Source organism: Cimex lectularius, unplaced genomic scaffold (genome assembly GCF_000648675.2).
Source record: "Cimex lectularius strain Harlan isolate CLEC.00 unplaced genomic scaffold, Clec_2.1 scaffold56, whole genome shotgun sequence".
In the NCBI taxonomy this organism is placed as follows: Eukaryota; Metazoa; Arthropoda; class Insecta; order Hemiptera; family Cimicidae; genus Cimex; species Cimex lectularius.
Window position 1 is genome coordinate 510196 of NW_019394202.1, and position 19861 is coordinate 530056.

Below are 19861 nucleotides of genomic sequence, written 5' to 3' on the forward strand. Positions count from 1 at the left end.
TTCCCACTAGTTGCCAACCATTGCGTAAACAACGCTTCCGATTTCCAAGCAGCAGGCAATGAACATGTAGCGTTCCTGTATGCACGGGCTCATACTTGGTTGGGCGGCGTCCGCTAATTTTTGTCACGCTAAAGGCAGCCCATAGATTTTTAATTGAGAATACTATGAAAAAAGTATTGTAAAGTGGTTTGACCCCTCGACCGCTTAGGTTTACTTAAAACCATTTCTTTTCATTAATCGGCTTTCGTAGGTTCTTTAGGCCAATCCTGGCTTCCCTCAAGCATTTTGGTACAATCCTATATACTTTTTATACAACAAACCTGCCGATTCAACCCAACACAAGCTACACCGACAATACCGCAATTTTATCTCCAATCCTACTTCCACTTCCAATATCTAGGAGCATCTTGAGCTCATGGAAGAAAAGTTCAAAATGTTGAAAATGAAACTGAGCGAGGACAGATCCGGTAAAATTACGTTAATAAACAACCCAGGTCTACACGGGTTAAATACTTAAGATAGCTTACGGACGAGGAATCCCCAGCACCCAACGATAAGAACTAAACAGACGACTTCGAAACGTACGAAGACTTATAGGACAGAAATCAGACATGACTGAAAAGAACAAACTGTACAAAACAATACATTTTGACATAAGTAGTGGATGTGTGGGGTAAAGACATCAAGACATCAAGTATCCAACTATCCAACCATTTCAATGAAAAGTATTCAGAAAAATTATCCGAGCTCCTTACTAGGTATGCCTTCAACCTCTTTTTTCAAAATGACTTTAACATTCCCTTCTTTAAAGCAATGATCCGTTCCTTGAGTTTCACTCCAATATTTCAACTATTCTAGAGAGACACCCTCTTCTCGAACATCTGTCCTCTGGGTGCAGTGCTGACTATTGTTATTTCAGTGTCCATGGTATATTATAACAAAAATAATGTAAATTGTATATTCATGTACAGGACACAAATAATATTTATTTAAAAAATATATCTAGCAAAATAAGGCATGAGTGAAAATCGCTTCGAATAAAGCACTATCTAAAGTTTTTATCCTATGAGGTAGCTTTCTTTGGTTCTAGGAAAATTGATCTCAATTCGATTATATCATCCAATTATCTTAAGTTACTAGTTATCTACACGGATTTCCTGTATGGTTTTATTTTAGCCGTGTCTAGAAATGAGAGAGATAATAAGTTACATTTAACATTTACACGAATTTCTTTCTCTTCAGCTGGTATGTACCATTTAAGTATGTAATGCACACTGATTGATGATGACTTGCCCATACAAAACAAAGACGAATCAAAAAATATTCCGAAGGTCTACTAAGTAGTAGGCAAATAAATAATTGCCCAGGTATTTCATAGCTTTACATAAAATCATTCCTTCTCAGCAATTCTGGTTCCGTCCCCAACATTCCAACCGAGTCCTGCTTCGGTGCGATCTGCTGCGTCCCAAACATTTGACAGGGTCTGGCACCCAAGCAACCTCTTTAAACCCAAACCCTACCCACTCATTACGTAATCCTAAAATCCTACCGTCGTTTCAAATAAGGTGTGACAATGTGTTCTCAAAGACTCCTATTCGAGGAACCTACAACATCCAAGAACACCTTCAGCTTTATCGACTGGTTCAAAAAGTGTAGGACGAGACAAAATATGTAAAACCCTGCCCAGTGGAAACTTACATTGAAAAAACAGTTTTGCCATCCACTGTAGATCGACAAACAGCAGCTGACTTCCACTCGATACTTAGAGAGCAGACTGACGTGGAAATCCCACACAAGACTTACGAGACATCAACTTAACAGAAGACTTGGACAAATACAAGGACTCTACCCTCATAACTCAACTAATTTTATAGAATACATTCTGCGACCACTTTGGACATACGGAGGGCCATCCAATATCCAGCGCATCCATTCTTTCCCATCGAAAGTCCTCAGACAAATCGTCAAACTTCCTTCCTAAGTCACTGAAAGAATGGGGACGATGGAAAATTCATTTTAAGGAAACAGACAATCTTCTTGTAAGTTGATGGTGTAATATCAAATATGTCTTCAAAAACCATGAGCCCAAAACCGCATCTTTCAAACGAAAGTGAATTCAATTTGAACAGAGGATATAGCAGCTTATAGCATGTCAGATAGCCAAGAAGCATAGGGGCACAGACGGAAGAGGTCTTAATACATCAGATGAAGCAGGAGGGAACTTAGAATCATAAGGTTTCTTGGCAGAACACCACAAAACAACAGACGACAACATTCAAATCAAGTGACACCCATGCCCATCCTCTATAAACTTAAACAATTCCTTCCCACTGTTTATTACCTTACATTGAAATCTTATTTAACTGACCCCTGCTCTAGAATGAGGTTGGCAACTAGTACTCAGCTGTTAGACCTTCTCAGTCCCATTCTGTATACCATTTATACTGCTGACTTTTCTATACATCCCAACACCATCATTACCTCGTGGGCGAATGATACAGACTTTTTGTCTTCTAACCTAAATCCTTTCCAAGGAACCTCCAACTGTATCTCGACAAAAAGGAGCTATTGACTTCCATATACTATACTTAGAAAGCAGACTGACGTGGAAACCACACACAAGACTTTTTCGAGACTTGAACAACAACTACGAAGACTTTTAGGATCGAAACGTGTAACTCAACTAGCTCTATATAAGACATTACTGCGACCACTTGGGACATACGGAGTGGAACTGTGGGGTTCCGCCAAGCCGTCCAATATCCAGCGCATCCAATCTTTCCAACCAAAACCATCTTCAGATCAATTGTCAAAACCTCAATATTCTTTGTGTCGACGTGCTTACCGACCCCGCTCCCATAGGTTCCACACCGATCTCTAAGCAGTTTCTAACCCAACTGCCCAAGACATCTCCATACTTTCCCTTCCTGAAAAACCGCCAAATTGTGTGGCAATGGTCTCCAAATCGAGACGACCTCGCCTCTTAACCCGTCTTTTGAATACCGTTGGCTAGTTTATCTTAACATATGCCCTCAAGCTACAGTGTTGTACCCGATGGAAAAATAACCACGTACGAATATATTTGTACATGTATTGATGTGTACAGGTTATAAATGAATTATTAACAAAAACAATTGCCCTCTGTACATCAACCGCAAGGAGCTATTTACTACTGACTTACACTGAAGCCAGATACTTAGGACTACACGTAGACAACAGACTGGCTTGGAATCCCTCTACTTACGGCACTTTGACAACTACGAAGACTTTTAGGACCGAAATATGTTTTTACCGCAAAAACTCAACTTACTCTTAAATGATATTTTGAAGCTTATATGGTATTCGTGCGTAGTGTTAAAATCCGATAAAATGTTTATTTAATTTTAATTAACGGCACACGTTTTGCATGTGTTCCTATGGAGACCTTGAGAAATCTTCTCGGATATGCGGAAGAATGTTGAAGGAATGTAGGGTGTTCGATAATGAGGATAGATATAGGGATTTTTTTTTTAATTTTTATTTCACCATGCACCGTGCACTTTACGGCATTACATGAAATTACATGTCTCATTTTAAATTTATGTTTAGATAAAACACATTGCAGCATGCGAGGCCTATAGGCGAGACGCATGCAAATTCCAGGCTCGAAGCTTGCTATTGGGTTGGATTCGTAGTGGTATGTACTGAGACTCCTGGAGAGTAGTATAGAGTGCTTACTCTCTAAGAGATGGTTAGTGTGGTGGCCACCGGCATTTACAACGGTACCCACTGGGCGTCACCATCGGTTCTGGAATGATATCGCCCTCCACTATGTAGCCAATAAGAGTAGCGCCATTTCGTGTATAAGCAGAGGCACTGCCCCATTGGCTTGAGACTTGTCTACTCGAAGAACTCTCGTCAACGCCGTCAGTCGCGTCTACTCGACGAGCTCTCGCCAATCACTAATGAAGCACCGACAACGACAACAAGGGCACTTGCCTTCTGAACAGAGCCAATTTGGCTACTGGCCAACTGCTGCACACGGCTACCTGCTGCACCAGAGTCCCTTCAACCGCTACAGAGTCAACCGACTCACGGCCCAGGACCTCAGCCAACGGTTCTCTCAGTCACGGACCACAACCAACGGAACACATACACGGTCCCGGACTCGATTCATCGTCTCAACTACTAAACAACACCGGCTCTTCTCAGAGCCACCAAAAAAACCTAGTAACTAAAGTTAGTATTCCAGTTAAATAAAAAACCGGGGCCGACCCGCCTGTCAAAAGTACCTTTGCTAAGGTGCGCCTCTACTCGGGGTTTCGATAGAGCTGCCTTCTCTATCGAACAGGAGTAGCTTCGGCTGAGACCTGGTCGGGCGATATGCCAACCCAGCATTGCTGAAGGGCCATGCGGGAAGAGCTTTTTAAAAGCTCTACATAAAAACCTACTTTCAAAAACACCGGCACCCTGAGGGTTTATATGACCATCATAATGGCATGGACCTAGGCGCGGTATTAAGATCAAGACTCCAAGTAAGACAGGAAATGCCCTGTCAGGAGTCCAACCAGAATCCTAGTTCTGTTGCGGTAATTCCTTTTAAAGTTTTGCTGATGGCCCTTTTTACGAAGAAAGTTGGAGTGGAATGTCGAGTCTGCAACTATTGGCATTCTTTTTCAAGGGAGAACAAGAGAAAATGGTCGGCTTGTGATTAATGGCAATTTTGGCTTCCAACCGTCTCGAGATCCAGTCTATTTTTTGTTCATTGCTTATCTGGTTTTGGCGTAACGTTCCGTTTTGTATGCGATCAGAACGCCTAGCAACTCGTCCATTAGTCGACACGACCCACTGAGCCGCGAATCCATTTCAAATTTGACGGCCACTTTTCTGTGCAATCCCCTGCTGATGAACTGAACATTTGATATGAGACGTACAATTTCTAATATTTGCACAGCTGCTTTAATTTGGATTTAGGACAATTAAAACACTTTCTATCCCCTTTCGTGATGGTTTTGTTAAAAACACGACGTTTCTTTTTCACTCGGCTCGGCTGCTGAACGAATATAATGATGATTATTATCAATAATACATCAGGCATCGGTAAAACCCGTTACACTCGTGACCTTATCTTTACAAGTGGTACGAAAATAATCAATTTCGAAGAGAAAAAAAATTGCCCTTTGATTATAAAGCATTTCGCCATCGTGAGAAATAAAATTCAAATAATCTCATTATTTCAATGATCATTATCATTAAACGTGGCAATATTCCTATGCTTTAATATACAGCAGAATACTTAAAAAAATTTGATTTATTTTCTTCCCCACAACTGAAACTACAAGGTAGATTTATAAACTTTATAGTTATAAATAACTTGGATCTAAAAGTCAAATAAACTTGAAATTAAAAAGTTTTACTGTCGATTTTGAAGTTTTGACGTGTCAAATTTGATTTTTCCTTTCATCTAGCGTTATTTTTTAATCTTCTGTTGTATTGTTTTTTTTTTTTTAACTTTATTGCCAAGAGGAACTAAATGAGCGCAAAATTGGAGGCAATTAGAAAGTCGTTCTTGTTTTATTTTATGTCAATAGATTATTTTTAGTAAGCGTTATCTAAGGGGGCTTTTTTTGACGTTTGATTTTTTTAAATGTAAAAATGCGTTGAATTTCGTAATGTAAAGCAGGGTTAAAAATGAGAGCTGAAATTAAACAAAATTATGTTAATTGCAATTGATTAAAATAATTTTTCATAGAACTAAAACATGTGAAAGAAACTCAAATTTTAATGGTGATTGAATAAATCAATTGAGCCACTTTTTGTAAATGATGGTTCTTCTCACAAAATTGTTGTTAGCATCCGGATTGCGAGCATTTAATGAGGATCATCAGGTTGGTGAATTGCAAACAAGCCTCTCCTGCAATTTGAGAGACGTGTTTGTAATTCTTCAACCTGATGATTTGTATTTAATGCTCGAAAACCGGTTGCTAACAACAAATTTGTGAGTAGTACCATTCTTTACAAAAAGTGAATAGACGTAGCCCACAGCAATTATTTCTATCATTTGAGCCATATCAACAAACGCGAGTTTCAAGGTGGGAAAGAGCGAAACGATTCGGACAAAAAAGAGAAGACGATAAATGTCCGAAATTTAGACAAATTCTTCCGTTTACCTTAACATGGGTGGTGGCGTCTAGGGCGGGACCGGCGTCCGGATCGAAACTTTCACGGAAGACTGGCTCGGTCTCGGTCAGTACGAGGGAGAAGAGAAGTGGCGCGACTAGCAGAAAACTGAAGAAGGCCATCTCACCTTCACGGCTCAGCCTCGGCCGACTCACTGAACACTACGCCAGCCTTCTGGTTGTCATTCTCGTTTTAAAAAGTATTTACGTCAGAATTAAAAGGAGAGGGAAGGAGGACGATAGAAGGAGAAACGACAAACTCACAAATGCAGTCGGCCCGACGCCGATAACGCACCTAATCTTCTCGACCATTTTCCACCAGGGCTTTACAACGACTTAATTTCGACAGAATTTTATTTACCACTCATTACATACGACGCGCTAAACGGAAAATCGTGATAGGCGTGAAGGCCGTTGACCCGTTAAGATAACATTTCCAATTTGATTAAGTCTGAGATGTTGATCCTGAGCACCTCCTGGCATTGTTTAAAAAACCATCTTATAGTCCTAAATCTAAAGAAGTTAATAATAATAATATAGAATATAACATATACAATGACAGGCAAAACTTCCACCCAATCGATTTTTTTTCTCTATAAAAGAAAATTCTGCCCTTAATTTGTCTCATTGTTTTTACCAATAAACATTTGATTATGCTATGTTTTAAATTGGTAATATCAATTAGAGGTAAACACACTTAATCCTTAATCTAAAAAAAAGTATAAAGGATTTTTCAATATTTACTTTTTACGGAATTTAAAACGTTTATTAAGTCTCATTTGAATTCTAAAGTAATAAACTGTTTAGTTTTCACCTTTGTTTTCTTAATTTCGATATTTAAACTTAAAAATACCGCTTAGTGCTGAGGGTGTTGCGTGTGGTGTGGCACTTATTGATGATGGACGTTCCATCAGGCATGCGGCTATTGCCATTGGAGTTCTCTACGAAACTCTGCGAGGCGCCGTTAGACGTTTTCGAGAAACTGGGTCCGACCAAAGAAGGCCCCGTTCTGGACGCCCTAGGGTAACAGAACCACAGGATGACAGTTTTTTTGATTTTGAGAATTTTGCGAAACCGGCACCTTTCTGTTATTCAAGGGATTCATCAGCCCCGGGAAGTTCGAGGAGTCCAAATTTCTGAACGCTCTGCTCGAAGAAGATTAAATCAGTATGGACTGATGGCTTTTCGCCCTGTAAGACGACCAGAAGTGATCAGAACACACAGAGTTGCACGGCTCGCATTTGTTCGAGAATACACCCATTGGTCTTTAGACGAGTGGTCTGCTGTACTTTTTTACAGATGAGTGTAGATTTGCTCTACGATCTCCAGATGAGCGTGAAAGAGTGTGGAGAAGGCGAAATGAAAGGTACGAAACCTGTAATTTTTCCCAAAGCCAACCTTTTCAACGTAGATCATTGATGGTCTGGACGGGAATTTCAATAGAGAGTCGCACAGAGTTGGTTGTTGTTTGTGGAGGATCTTTGACGGCCACTCGCTATGTGGATGAAATTTTGGAACATCCTGTGTTGCCTATCATCGATTAAATCAGCGACAATCCTATTCTAAGCATGAACCCGTCCACATGTCGCTCGCATAGTAAAAATGTACCTTCAACAACGTAACATCAGGGGCTTATCCTGGCCAGCCCGCTCTCCAGACTTGAACCCCATCGAACATTTATGGGATAACATCATAAGACGAATAAGAGCACGTCCATCACTTCCTGATACACTCCACTATCTTGGAAGTACTCTTCGTGAAGAATGGGCTAACCTCCAGCAAAGAGACATTTCCAGACTGGTAGAAAGTATGCCGAGGCGTCTTCGAGATATAATTAAGGCAAGAGGAGGAAATACGAGAAAATGAAGCGTTAATTAAAAATCTAAAACTAATTTTATCTGTCCCTCTTTTTTTTCATTATCCTTAGCAATTTACCTTTTTTTGCTGTTTTAGACAGACTCAATTATTAAACGTTAAAAAACGTGAAACTTTGATTAATATATAAAAATATATACAAATCAAGTTATATTACAAGTGGGTGGAATTTTTTGCCTGTACATACAACGAAGAAACAAGAAAAAAAGCAAAATGAACACAAACAATATACTAATAACAATAATCATCATAAACCTGAAGAAACCAAAATAACCATTCGTTTTCGAGAAAAATGGGTGTCGCTTTGAAAGGTAGACACCCATTTTTCTCGAAAACGAATGGTTATTTTGGTTTCTTCAGGTTTATGATGATTATACAAGACCCCTAAAGTCAGTTTTGACAACAAAAAAATATCTAATCAAAATATCTTGTAGAGCAGACTGGAAGAAAGGGATCCCAGTTAATGCCGACCATATCCTGTTGTTCTGATAGCTCCAAAACGTTATCGTATCCCTAACCGAACGTTAGGAATCCCTAACCATTCCTAATTATGGGTCAAGAGATGGCACTTATGGAAATAAACCAAGGTCTAGACTTGGACAATATGCCACCGTTGTTCAAGAGGAAGCTACGGCTATTGAACACTGTGCCTGAGAGATAAAAAGGATTATCAATAGAAGAATAGTCATCTACTTGGACAGGCCGGCGGCACTGAAGGCAGTTGCGGTCCAGAGCCATTTGGAGCTGCATTAGAGCCGTGTCACTCATTGAGGAAAATAACAAAATTACCCTTGTCTGAGTTACGGCACAAAGGACAAAGGGACAACGGAGAGGCCGATAAATTGGCCGCGGAAATTTCAGTGAGGACACCTATCAGCCTTGAAACCTTTTGTGGCTTACCAAACTCCCAAAAACCCGGATGTTTTAAACAATGAATTAATCCTTAGTCCTCCGCTCAAGCCCGGGATAGAGGCACGCGAAAAGTTTATCAAAGGACCATCGCAGAAACTAACGTTGCTAGGACTAGAATAATAGTTGGACTGCTAACTGGACACTGCAAACTCCGAAGGCATATGTATAGACTCAGGGTGGCAGAAATAATCCTTTGCAGATATTGCCGAGAAGAAAAAGAAACCGGAACACGTCCTCTGTTGGTGCGAGGGCATATATAGGCTGAGATTCCTAATCGTAGGAGAGGAAAAGCCAGCGACTGAAGGATACACACGGGAACCCTTGTTTGGGGTCTGGTAAAAAGCCTTAATCTTAACGAGGAGCTCTAGATAAAAAAAAATGGTGATGCACAACAGACCAATACTGGTAGCGGTGCATAGGTTGTAAAGAGGCCGGCTCCTATATAATCTAATATAATGGTTATAAAATATAACTCCATCACTCTCTATACACTTTTCCCAACGAGATGGCAATTTCTCTCTACCCTCTGAATAGAATTTTGAGTCTTTGTTGTTAACAAATCCTGTAAACGCATTTTCTAATGCTTTTGATCAATAATTCTTTTACGTTGTCTAGGTATGTGAAAAAATGATAGTCGGTAGGCGAGAGGTCTGGAGAATAGGGAGAGTGAAGCAGAAACTTCATAACGAAGATCAGTTTTCGTGTTGTCACATGTGAGACATGGAACCGAGCATCATCGTGTAACAGAATCGGCCTTTTCCGATTGACCAAAGATGGCTTCAATAATGCCAATTTCTGATGCATTGCTTCAATGTGAGAGCAATACATTTCGGGATTGTTTCGCCAGAATTCAAGTAGCTGCTTGTTCTGAAGCAAGAAGAAGAGTCAGCCCAAATGAAGCACACCAAAGAGTCACTATAACCTTTTTTTTATGAGTTGGGCTTTGGAAAATGTGGTGCTGGTTCTCCTTTGTCGAGCCAATGTCCAGAACGTCTGCTGTTAACGTAGAGAATTCTCTTTTCATCCCAAGTAACAATTCTTCTTTCGTCAAAGAAATGTTGCGCAAACTTCATACCGATGATTTTTTTGGCGGTCGTTTAATGCATGAGGAACCCAACTCTCGTGCTTTTTCACCTTTCCAATTGCCTTAAGGTCGTCATCGACCGCCGATTTGCTAATTGAAAGATTCTCTGCAAGTTCTCGAACGGTTGCTCTGGGATTTTCCTCGACCAAAGCTTACAGAACATAATCTTCTTGGGAGCATCTTTGTCTTCAAGGAGAACGTGTTTGACCCGTAAAACGAAATTACGCGAAAATAACGCATTGACATCTTCGTAAAGACTGAATTATTCCCAAATAACGTAAACAAACATTTTGGATTGGAAGAGGATTAAAAAGTGTTGACATTCGTACAAAAGAATAATCCATCAAATGTAAACAGTTTATTTTATACAGTAAAAAGGTACTAGGGTATGTATCGTATCGCCTGTCACTTTTCTCCAATGGGCAAAAGAGTATTGCGCCGATAAAACTCGTATTGGACGATGAGAAATCGCCTGCATGAATCACCTATCGCATCGCTCCAGTAGGCACCGCGAGTAACCTTGAGATACTCGAACGAATAAACAAAAATCGAATTTATAATGAAACATTCGTTGAATGTTTATTATCAGATAGATAAAGTATGTATACAATAAATTAAATAAAACAGATGAAGGGTTAAGGTGATAAAATAAACCCATTTATTTATTGCAAATGACTAATCCGATTAACTCGCAAAAATTTTAATTGTAGGGAATAAAAACTATATCTTAAAGAATATCGGTGTATTTGTATTTGAGTCTTGTGGTGTGACTTTTGTGTATTGTCACTAAGGCCTTGGGCTAGTTTGCTTTTTAGGTTGAGAAACGGCCATTCGGGAATATAATGAACAAAGCCAAACTTTTTAATGGCTTTTGTCTGTTGGTTGTGCAAATTTACAACGTTTTTCCATCACATTAAAAATGACGAATGACCTCTAAAGAACTTACTCTCATGCGGTTGACAGAAATTGAAAGCAGTTTACCAAACAGCTTTGATTTTGATTTTGGAATAGTCTTAAACACTTCAAATAAATAAACGCACAGACATGTGCTTTGGCAGTATATATCAAAGACAGCAATCCTGCGTATACCAATAACCATAAATTGGACTCTCACTGCACCCTCAACCAGATTGAAATGCTTGCAATTAGCCTTGCTCTTAGAGTAGCAGAAATGACAACGAAAAAGTACAGAAAAGCACTAACATGGACGGATATCGAGGTTTCCTTATCTATTACTAAATAATGAAAACTACAATTAGCTCAAGAAATAAGGACAAATCTACTAAGCGTTTTTTTCATTATTTTATTTGTAGCCTATACATATTAGTACATATTACAAATACATTTGTGCCTATACATATTATGATCACAAAACATTTTTTCACCCGGTAACATCACTGTACCCTGAGAACATGCTATAAGAAACCAATCAATGCTGGCACCTAGTGTGAGGGATTGAGGGATAAGGAGATCTCTAAAACATCATCGATTAAGGCGATATGCGGGTTCTCGGAAAAGGAATCTGTAGACAGGGCTTGAGTAGGGGATCGAGAGGTTAGTGTGAAACTTAAGGAATAAGGAACGGATCTTGCTAAACGGGCTGTCCACGAGGGGAAGTTTCTTTCTAGAGATGTACAAAGAAATTCTTCTCTACAGTCCGTTCAAGTCTTCAAACTGATCTTCAAACAACGTCGAAGATAACGATGGACCTATCCAACCATGGAAAACACAAAGAATACTTATGAGTCCTATGAACGAAGACAACTCATGTAACGAAAATGTTTAGCAGTCTGGGAACACCTCGGGGAAGTTGGATTATAATCAAACAACAGAATCTGTAACCAAAGTTATAATCTTATTGGCCGGCCTCCAATCTGAAGAGCAAGGCAAAATTTAGTCCCATTCTCCAGAGCTGTAATAATGAGAGGGGAAAAACACAGTCGCATTTTATAAGGAGAATTTATGATTTAGAGGATGAGATCATTGTGGACGAGATGAAGGTCAGTTCCCAAACGAGTAATGCCTAAGCAATAGGCAAAAGGACCAAAATGTTTTTCAAACTGTTAAGCCTTGGAAAAGCCGTAGAGGAAATGCAACTCACACCTAACTTCGTTCTATATAACGCACTATGGAAATAATCGAACACCATCCTCTAGACATGGTTCAAGCCTTTGACAGCGTGTGCCAACATACAAATATGTGTCCTTCCAAATACTCTCTACTTATCTATCAGAGTGGTTCTTTCGGTGCGACAAGGAACAGATTACTCCAACTACTGTGGGATCTCTCCTTGCACATTTGCCCATTATACAGCAGTTCCCTCTGACTCCGATCCTGCTGTTTTTTCGGAAGATCTGCAGAGACATATCACAAGTAAAGCAGATTGATGTAGACAATAGAAATTTAAGATAAATTAAAGCAGGTACGAAATTTCCTCTCACTACAGCAATGCTCCTACCCCCAAATCTGCTGGCGTTACCTTGGGGTCGACCTAGACTCGCGCATAGCATAGAATCAGCAAAGGCGAAATGACAAGACCTAAATAGACGCAACACTACAAGCATGTAGTACGACAATTCAAGCTATTGACGACAACAAACTTACAGACTACATATTGCTATTACAGACTATTTGGACGTGGGGGAACCGCTAATCCTCCAATATCCCATCCCTACAATTCTATAAAGCTTATCACGCGGAAATGGCCCCGCGACCTCCTTTCTGATTACTATCAACTATCAACGGGTGAAGTGCAATGGATTAAACGTTAAAGGTTAAAAGAAGTCGCCCTCTTTATGGCGGCCTGCACCGCGACTGATGTTGGTTGATTGTTCAATCTCCATTATTATGTAGAGTAATCGGCTTTTTATCAGACCCCAAAGCTTTGTCAAAGATTCTCGTGAATATCCTTCGGGTCTGAGCTTTTCCTCTCCCAAGTGTCCCCTCAGCCTGCATAGGCCTTCTCACAAACAGACGATATGTTACGCTGTTTCTTCTTCTTCCTAGCTATATCAGCCTATATATGACTCCGGGTTTCTGCAGTCCTGTCATTCTAGTTCTAACGTAGCCCAGGTTTAATTGTTCTGCCGTTAGTTTCTAGTCCATTAACGAACTTTTTCGCATGTCTCTTTATCTTGGAATGCACCCTCATTGAACGGTGGACTTATTCATAACCCATTGTCTGATGGATCTACATGTTTGACAATTTGGTACTGCAAAAGAGTTCAGGGCCGATAGGTGTCACATTGGCCAATATATCGTCCTCCTCTACCTTCTATGTCCTGGTACCAAGATAAGAGAAATTTTTTTGAAGTCTCCAATGTCTGACAGAGCCTTGATTCATTCACAAACGGCTCTGGGCTTTACTACCGAGAGTTGCCTTTAGTACGAGTAGATAGCAATTCTTTTGTTGAAAATACGCCTTCTTGGCACAGTGTTCAAGAGCCATAGTATGAAAGGTCGGTTTATTTCCCATACACGGTCTTAGAGCCATCTACATACATCCCTAGAACGTTGTCTGAGTTGCTCCCTAAGCTTTAATTTCCCAAGTGCATTGAGATAATAAAATTGATTAATTGCTCCCCTCAACGCAAAAAAAAATGTATAGCGTGTATACTTCAGGATATAAGCTACGTCCTAATTATTCATAAAGACATTTAGTTGAAATTAGGTCGCTAGATGCATATCCTGTAGGAACACTAAATCGTATTCTTTCTTCTTTGTTGTTGCTGAGTATCAATAAATATTAGGAGATATTTGTATTTTATTTTTTTGAAACTACTACCAGCTTGTTATTGTTTTTTTTCGTTTCGACACCTCACCACGTGTCCTCTTCAGCTCAAAAGCCTTATATAAACGTAACAGTGTATTAACATCATTTATCCTTGAAAATCAGCGTCATAAATATTATTTTTCAGTTTGAATTGAAGCTTTAATTTTTTTTTTCATCCTGTTTACCCTTTACCTACTGTCACAAAACTGTTCCATTTTTATAATAATAAAGAAAACGTAAAAAAACGCTGTAAATTCACTACTTTCGTGGTCCGCTTGACCAATTAATACATGACAATTAATTGAGGTTTTCATCTCAACTAAAAACCTTAATTAAACGCTGTAAAGTTCAATAAAAAATAAAACCAATCCAAAACAATTAATAAATGTTATATTGACTGTTCGCCATGTATGAAATAGAAATTTGTGACGGTTCTTTTGTCTGAATCGTTCACTCGTTCATTCAGGAACGACATTTTAATCCTCAATCCTTATTCAAAAGTTTGAAAATTGAAACCTCCCTCGGACGCCAAGATCCTAATTTTCAAAATCCGCAACAAACGAGTATGTTGTTTTTAACAATATAATTTATAATTATGTTTAATTTTTATCGTATAATAGAACGTTACTATACACAGGGCTTGTTAATAATGTAATTTATAAGCTAGTGTTGTTAGTTGTGAAGATAGTAAACAATTGCAATTTTAGGCAATTCCTTGATTTCAATTGAAGGTGAAGCTATGACAATCAAATTGCTTATTTCTACTCATATTTTCAATATAGTAATAATCCCTGAATATTTTTTATCTCCCTATTATTCTGATTGATATTTATTAAAAGGGAATTAGATGTTACAGAGTTGCATTAAGTTCTGTGATGTGACAAACTTAAAGGTTGATCATCTCTTATCTCCCGGTCAGCCAATTACTGACATATACTAGATATGTACGGACATATACTGTATATATCCAGTATGGATATATATACTGGACATTTCATTGCTTCATTTTCATACAAAGACCAGGATTATCTGAGACGATGAGAATGCTTTTTTCGAGACTTCTTTCCAGCCCTCTGACACTAAAAATGCGTTAAAAAACATGATTAAAAGAAAGTGGCAGCATCGGTGGGATGCCAGAGAAGCTCTCAAGTATCAAGACCATTGTCGTCAGATGGCCCTCGGAGTATCTGAGTCGTAGAAGAAGGGTCATCCTCACCAGATTAAGAATAGGTTATGCGAGGTTGACTGATGGGCACTTACTTTTAAAATAGGCATGGAGAGAAAGGTTGTCCGATGCCTCACTTGATTGAAGGGTGCTAGTTTTTGGCTCTATATAGGGACTGTGTAGGATTGCCAACCAATATGAGAATTGTGCTAAAGCACGGCTGCGAGTATTTGGAGCCCCTGTACCGATTTTTAAAGAAAACAGGACTGTTAATTATAATACTTTATATATTTTTTGTTTCTTTATGTATATTGAGACTGAAGGTATTTATTAGGGTGAATATATAGTGTGAGATGGACGATGGAGGAATATTGTCCCATTGAACCTCAATTAGATTAGTTACGTAAAATGTGTAAGGTGATGGAGGAATATAATGTACGACCCTGACTGAATGGTATGTAGATCGGAAAGAATGTATTTAAGTTGGAATGCGAGGGTGAATAGGTTTGGATCTGGAAATTGATTGTGTTTGGGACTGATATGACCTAGCTGTTGATATCAGAGCCTGACCTCGGTGGCTAGATGGATAAGACCGAGGTCTGACCCCGGACTGCCAACACCCAAGGTGGGTGATTCTCGAGGCTTGACAGTGATTTATTGAACACAACACCAATATGACACCACAAGAATAGTAACTCCAATGTATAGGCTTGATGAGTGTAGGTTATATAAATACATTACAGTTTGTGGTCCGATTCAACAATTAACATTTTTCAATTAATTAATATTTATGAAAGGTATTGGTCGAGATAAAAAGTCAGTGCCACGAGCGGGATGGCAAAAAGGAGGGAAAATTCGAGAGGTGAGGTAGAGATGGGAAGAACACCTGAAAACAATTTGATAATTCTCCTTTAAAATCGCAATCCTGAAAAGTTGTTACTTAAACTAGTTGTCCCCTGGCAATGGCAGTGTTTTCTCTCTTTAAAAAATATGATTATATAAATTATGTATAACAAGGAGTTATTTAATTTTTCTGATCAATTATTGGGTTTCTATATAGGTTACAGCCAATGATATTGATGAAGTCATGAAATGCACCTGTGGAGGTACGAGAGATGAATTGAAGCATGGAGAAAGACGTCTGACGACTTCTGACTATGACAGACCAGCAACAGAACTGGCCAAATTCCTCTTGGGGAAAGTACTCGTGCGGAGGAAGGAGGGCGGAGAAGAAATGAAAGGCATTATAGTTGAGACAGAGGCTTACATCGGCGGTCTTGACAAAGCTTCACATTCTTACAAAGGGAAGAAAACAAAACGCAATGCTCCTATGTTTATGAAGCCGGGCACTGCCTATGTTTACATTACATACGGCATGTATCACTGTTTCAACATATCTAGTCAGGGTAATTGTAAAATTCAGGATAAATCAGTTTAAAAGACAGTATATGGTTGTTTTTACCTGCTTGTATTACTCTTTTATTAATATTGTTTGTAATTAATATTTCTATATGAGAGGTCTGACCCCTGACACCCTTGGGCAGTTGGATGTTAAGCCCTCATGTATGACAGGAATTGCTTTATTTTACTTTACTTAATAATGCAAAAGTACATGTATCCTGATTAGTAAAGTCACTAAATATATATTATAAAATAATGGCTATCCAGAACGTGATAATTCCAGCCTTTAGGAAAGTAGTTTTTAACCTAGAACACTCTCACTCATTTTTATTTAAATACCATTCACTCAAATAGGTTGAAGTACTCGATATTCTATTCTAAACAACATACATTAACTAGCCTAATTGAGAGTCGAGGAGGGTACTCAATATTCTGCCATCGACACTCTTACATTACACATTCACGCATATAAACACATTCTCACAAAACAGTTAACACATACATCTATCACCAAACATTTGATATACCCAATAATAACATTAACTACAATAATGGCAACTAGTTCTCAGAGGTCAGACAGATATATGCCCGCGTCTCACAAGGGAGCATTCTTGGTAGCATCCTTTTATATCATTTATACTGCTGACCTACCTACACACCCAAATATCATCACGACCTACACGGATGCTACTGCAGTTTTGACCTCCAACTCAAATCCTATCCAAGCTACCTCCAACATCTAAGAACACCTTGAGCTTATCAAAAAATGGTGCAAAAAGTGGAGGATAAGACAGAACGAAGAAAAATATACTCAGGTGTTCACATTGAAAAAAACAGTCTTCCCTGCATTGTACATCAACACCAAGGAGATACCAACTTCCACTCAAGTCAAATACTTAGGACTATACCTAGACAGCAACTGACAGATCCCCTCACAAGACTTAAGAGACAACTACTTAACACAAGACTTGGACAACTACAAAGACTTATAGTTTCAATATTAAACTAACCTCATACAACACTTAACTGCAACCACTTTGAACATAGAGTGGGATTGCAGAGTTCCACAAGGCCATCCAATATCCCACTAATCAAAAGTCCTCAGACAAATCGTCAAAGATCAGTTTTGTCTACAAACTTATCCGTTCCTGATTATAAATGTTCCACACCAACTTCTCGATCCATCCCAACCCTACTACCTGAGTGCTCTGTACACATTCTCATTTGTACACATTCTCATTCCGAGAACCACGATGGCTTCGAGACCTCCCTGACTGAGTGCTGTCTAGTTTCTCATGCCTCTAGGTGCAGCGCTGGCATTATTGTTTGTGCTGACACCATGTGAAAAAACGTTTGTGATGTTCTAATAGGCTACAAATAAAATAATTTTAAAAAAATACAATTAATAAGCATATATTTACAAAAACATCCCAATATCATTAAAAATTGCAACAGGGAACCCCAAGATTCGCTTTCTACTCTAGCACATTTTTCATAATGGGTAGCATTCCTCCACATTCTCTATATGGAGCTGAGGGACACCCTTCAATTACAGATCGTGCAACCTTCCTGTACTTGCCATACAGATACACAGGTTTTGGCCCAAAAATAAATACCCATGCGTCAATCTTGTATGGCCTATTCTTAATTGGGTGAGGATGTTACTTCTTCAATGATTCACATCCTTTGAAGGCAACCTATCATTCATGTTCTTGATGCTTAGAAGCTGCCGATCTAGTCAGATATTGTATTATTTCATTAATTCATTTATGTTTTTTAGATAAAATTTTTTTTATTGCATTTGGCATCAAAGAAAATAAATTATTCTCACCAAATTAAGAAAAGGCCATGAAAACTTATTTTGGGGGCAAAGCCCATGTATGTGTCTGGCATGTAGATAAAAGATTGCTCAAAGTGTCCCATATAATTGAAAAGTGTCACTCCTTGGCTTCAGAGAGAGAGAGAGAGAGAGAGAGAGAGAGTGTGTGTGTGTGTGTGTGTGTAGGAATGCCACCCAATATGAGAATTGCGCTTGAACACGACAGCAAGTATTTTGGGGCCCCCTATTCTGATTTTTGTAGGAAACAGGGCTGTTTTATTGTATGTAGTACTGATAGAGATTGAATATATTTATTAGCATGAATGTGTAGTGTGAGAAGGCAGAGAAGGAAAATCGAGTACTCAACCACTCTATTGTGGGAATGGTATGTAAATAAGAAAGAATAGTAGGAGATTCAACCTCGTATGGCCAATAAAAAATAATGGTTAGAATGATCTTTCCTCTTTGAATTAGATTAACTGGTGGCCACCTATTGACCTCTTGCCACCTATTGTTCTCTTAATATGCCAGTGCTTCTTGGGTAATCCAGTCCGCTGATACTGCCACTTTTCTTTACCATATTCTTTATTGCTTGTAGTCAGATTGCTGCACTGCATGCTGAGAGACTCAGCGAAATTCATGTTTCTTAAAAGTACAAATTAATTAGGCAATCCAATTATGTTCACCTTTTTTATAATAAACAGTTAAATTTTTTGAAGGAAAGAAATTTTAGGTACAAAGTGAAATTGGTAACATTTTTGTTTTATGTTTTTTTCCAGGTGAAGGTGCAGCCGTTTTACTCAGAGCAATAGAACCTATTTATGGAATCAACGACATGCGTGACAACAAGGCTGTAAATGCAAAAGTGAAAAAGAAATCCAGCTTCAATTTAAAAAAAGATCACAGATCTCTGTGCATTAGAGAAATTTGTAACGGCCCATCGAAATTGTGTATGGCGCTTGATATTGACAAAAAGTTGAACACAGAGGATTTAAGCATTTCGACAAATTTATGGGTCGAAAACAATTTAGATGTAGATAACAAAGACATAATCAATTGTTCCAGAATCGGTCTGAACTCCATTTATGGCGAATGGATGACAAAACCGTTAAGGTATTACATCAAAGACAATCTGTACATAAGTAAAAAGGCATCACCAGTTGAATTGGCTCAAATGTTGTGAAGAAACAACTTTTTTTAACCCACAAAAAAACATTCTTATAATCGTTTATTTCTGTGATCTTGTATTTTTATAAATTCGTCAGTATTAGTATTTATAAGAGTTTTGTTTACATTTCAATCTCCAAATATTTTAAATATTTGTAGCCTGTTGTCATAATTTTCTTCCATCATAAAATCATATAAAAACAATACAAACTTTTTTAGAGCTACTGAAGTTTAAATTGTCTACTTTTTGAAATTTCCTCCTCCCCTTGTAGTATAAACAAAATTTTAAATTGTGAGTTTTCCTCCCTTTCAGTCATCCATTTCAGGCATCTTGTCATTTTCCGCGTTGGATCTACTATTGGGTTGTCCGGAAAATAATGCAGGATTTTGGTATTAAACAAAAAAAAAGAAACTAGTTACTTTAAAGCAATGTTCTTTAATCAAAATAATTTCCCATACTCTCAATACATTTCTCCCAACGTGTTGGTAACTTATTAATTCCGTCTGA

The 19861-nt window shown here is 38.5% G+C and overlaps 2 protein-coding genes across 2 annotated transcripts in view; one reads left to right on the forward strand and one right to left on the reverse strand.

The window, feature by feature from the left end:
• The window catches only part of LOC106666603 (transmembrane protein 165-like), a 40383-nt gene extending 34042 nt beyond the window's left edge, over positions 1 to 6341 (reverse strand). Inside the window, exon 1 of the mRNA XM_014393888.2 lies at positions 6150 to 6341. Within this exon, the coding sequence (XP_014249374.1) occupies positions 6150 to 6281 (132 nt within the window). The 5' untranslated portion in view covers positions 6282 to 6341. The remainder of the gene's footprint in view (positions 1 to 6149) is intronic.
• Positions 6342 to 14310: 7969 nt separating this feature from the next.
• Positions 14311 to 19733, forward strand: LOC106666661 (putative 3-methyladenine DNA glycosylase). Its single transcript, XM_014394006.2, has 3 exons — positions 14311 to 14364; positions 16027 to 16372; positions 18966 to 19733. Exons 2-3 carry the CDS (start codon positions 16054 to 16056, stop codon positions 19367 to 19369), a joined length of 723 nt encoding a protein of 240 aa, XP_014249492.1. The 5' UTR covers positions 14311 to 14364; positions 16027 to 16053; the 3' UTR covers positions 19370 to 19733.
• The last annotated feature ends 128 nt before the right edge of the window (positions 19734 to 19861 follow it).

Excerpts from the sequence above, each read along its gene's own strand:
- LOC106666661 (XM_014394006.2), top strand. The coding sequence starts at position 16,054 with ATGAAATGCACCTGTGGAGGTACGAGAGATGAATTGAAGCATGGAGAA. Across the intron at positions 16,373-18,965 it reads TTTCAACATATCTAGTCAGG|GTGAAGGTGCAGCCGTTTTA; the intron begins GTAATTGTAAAA and ends GTTTTTTTCCAG.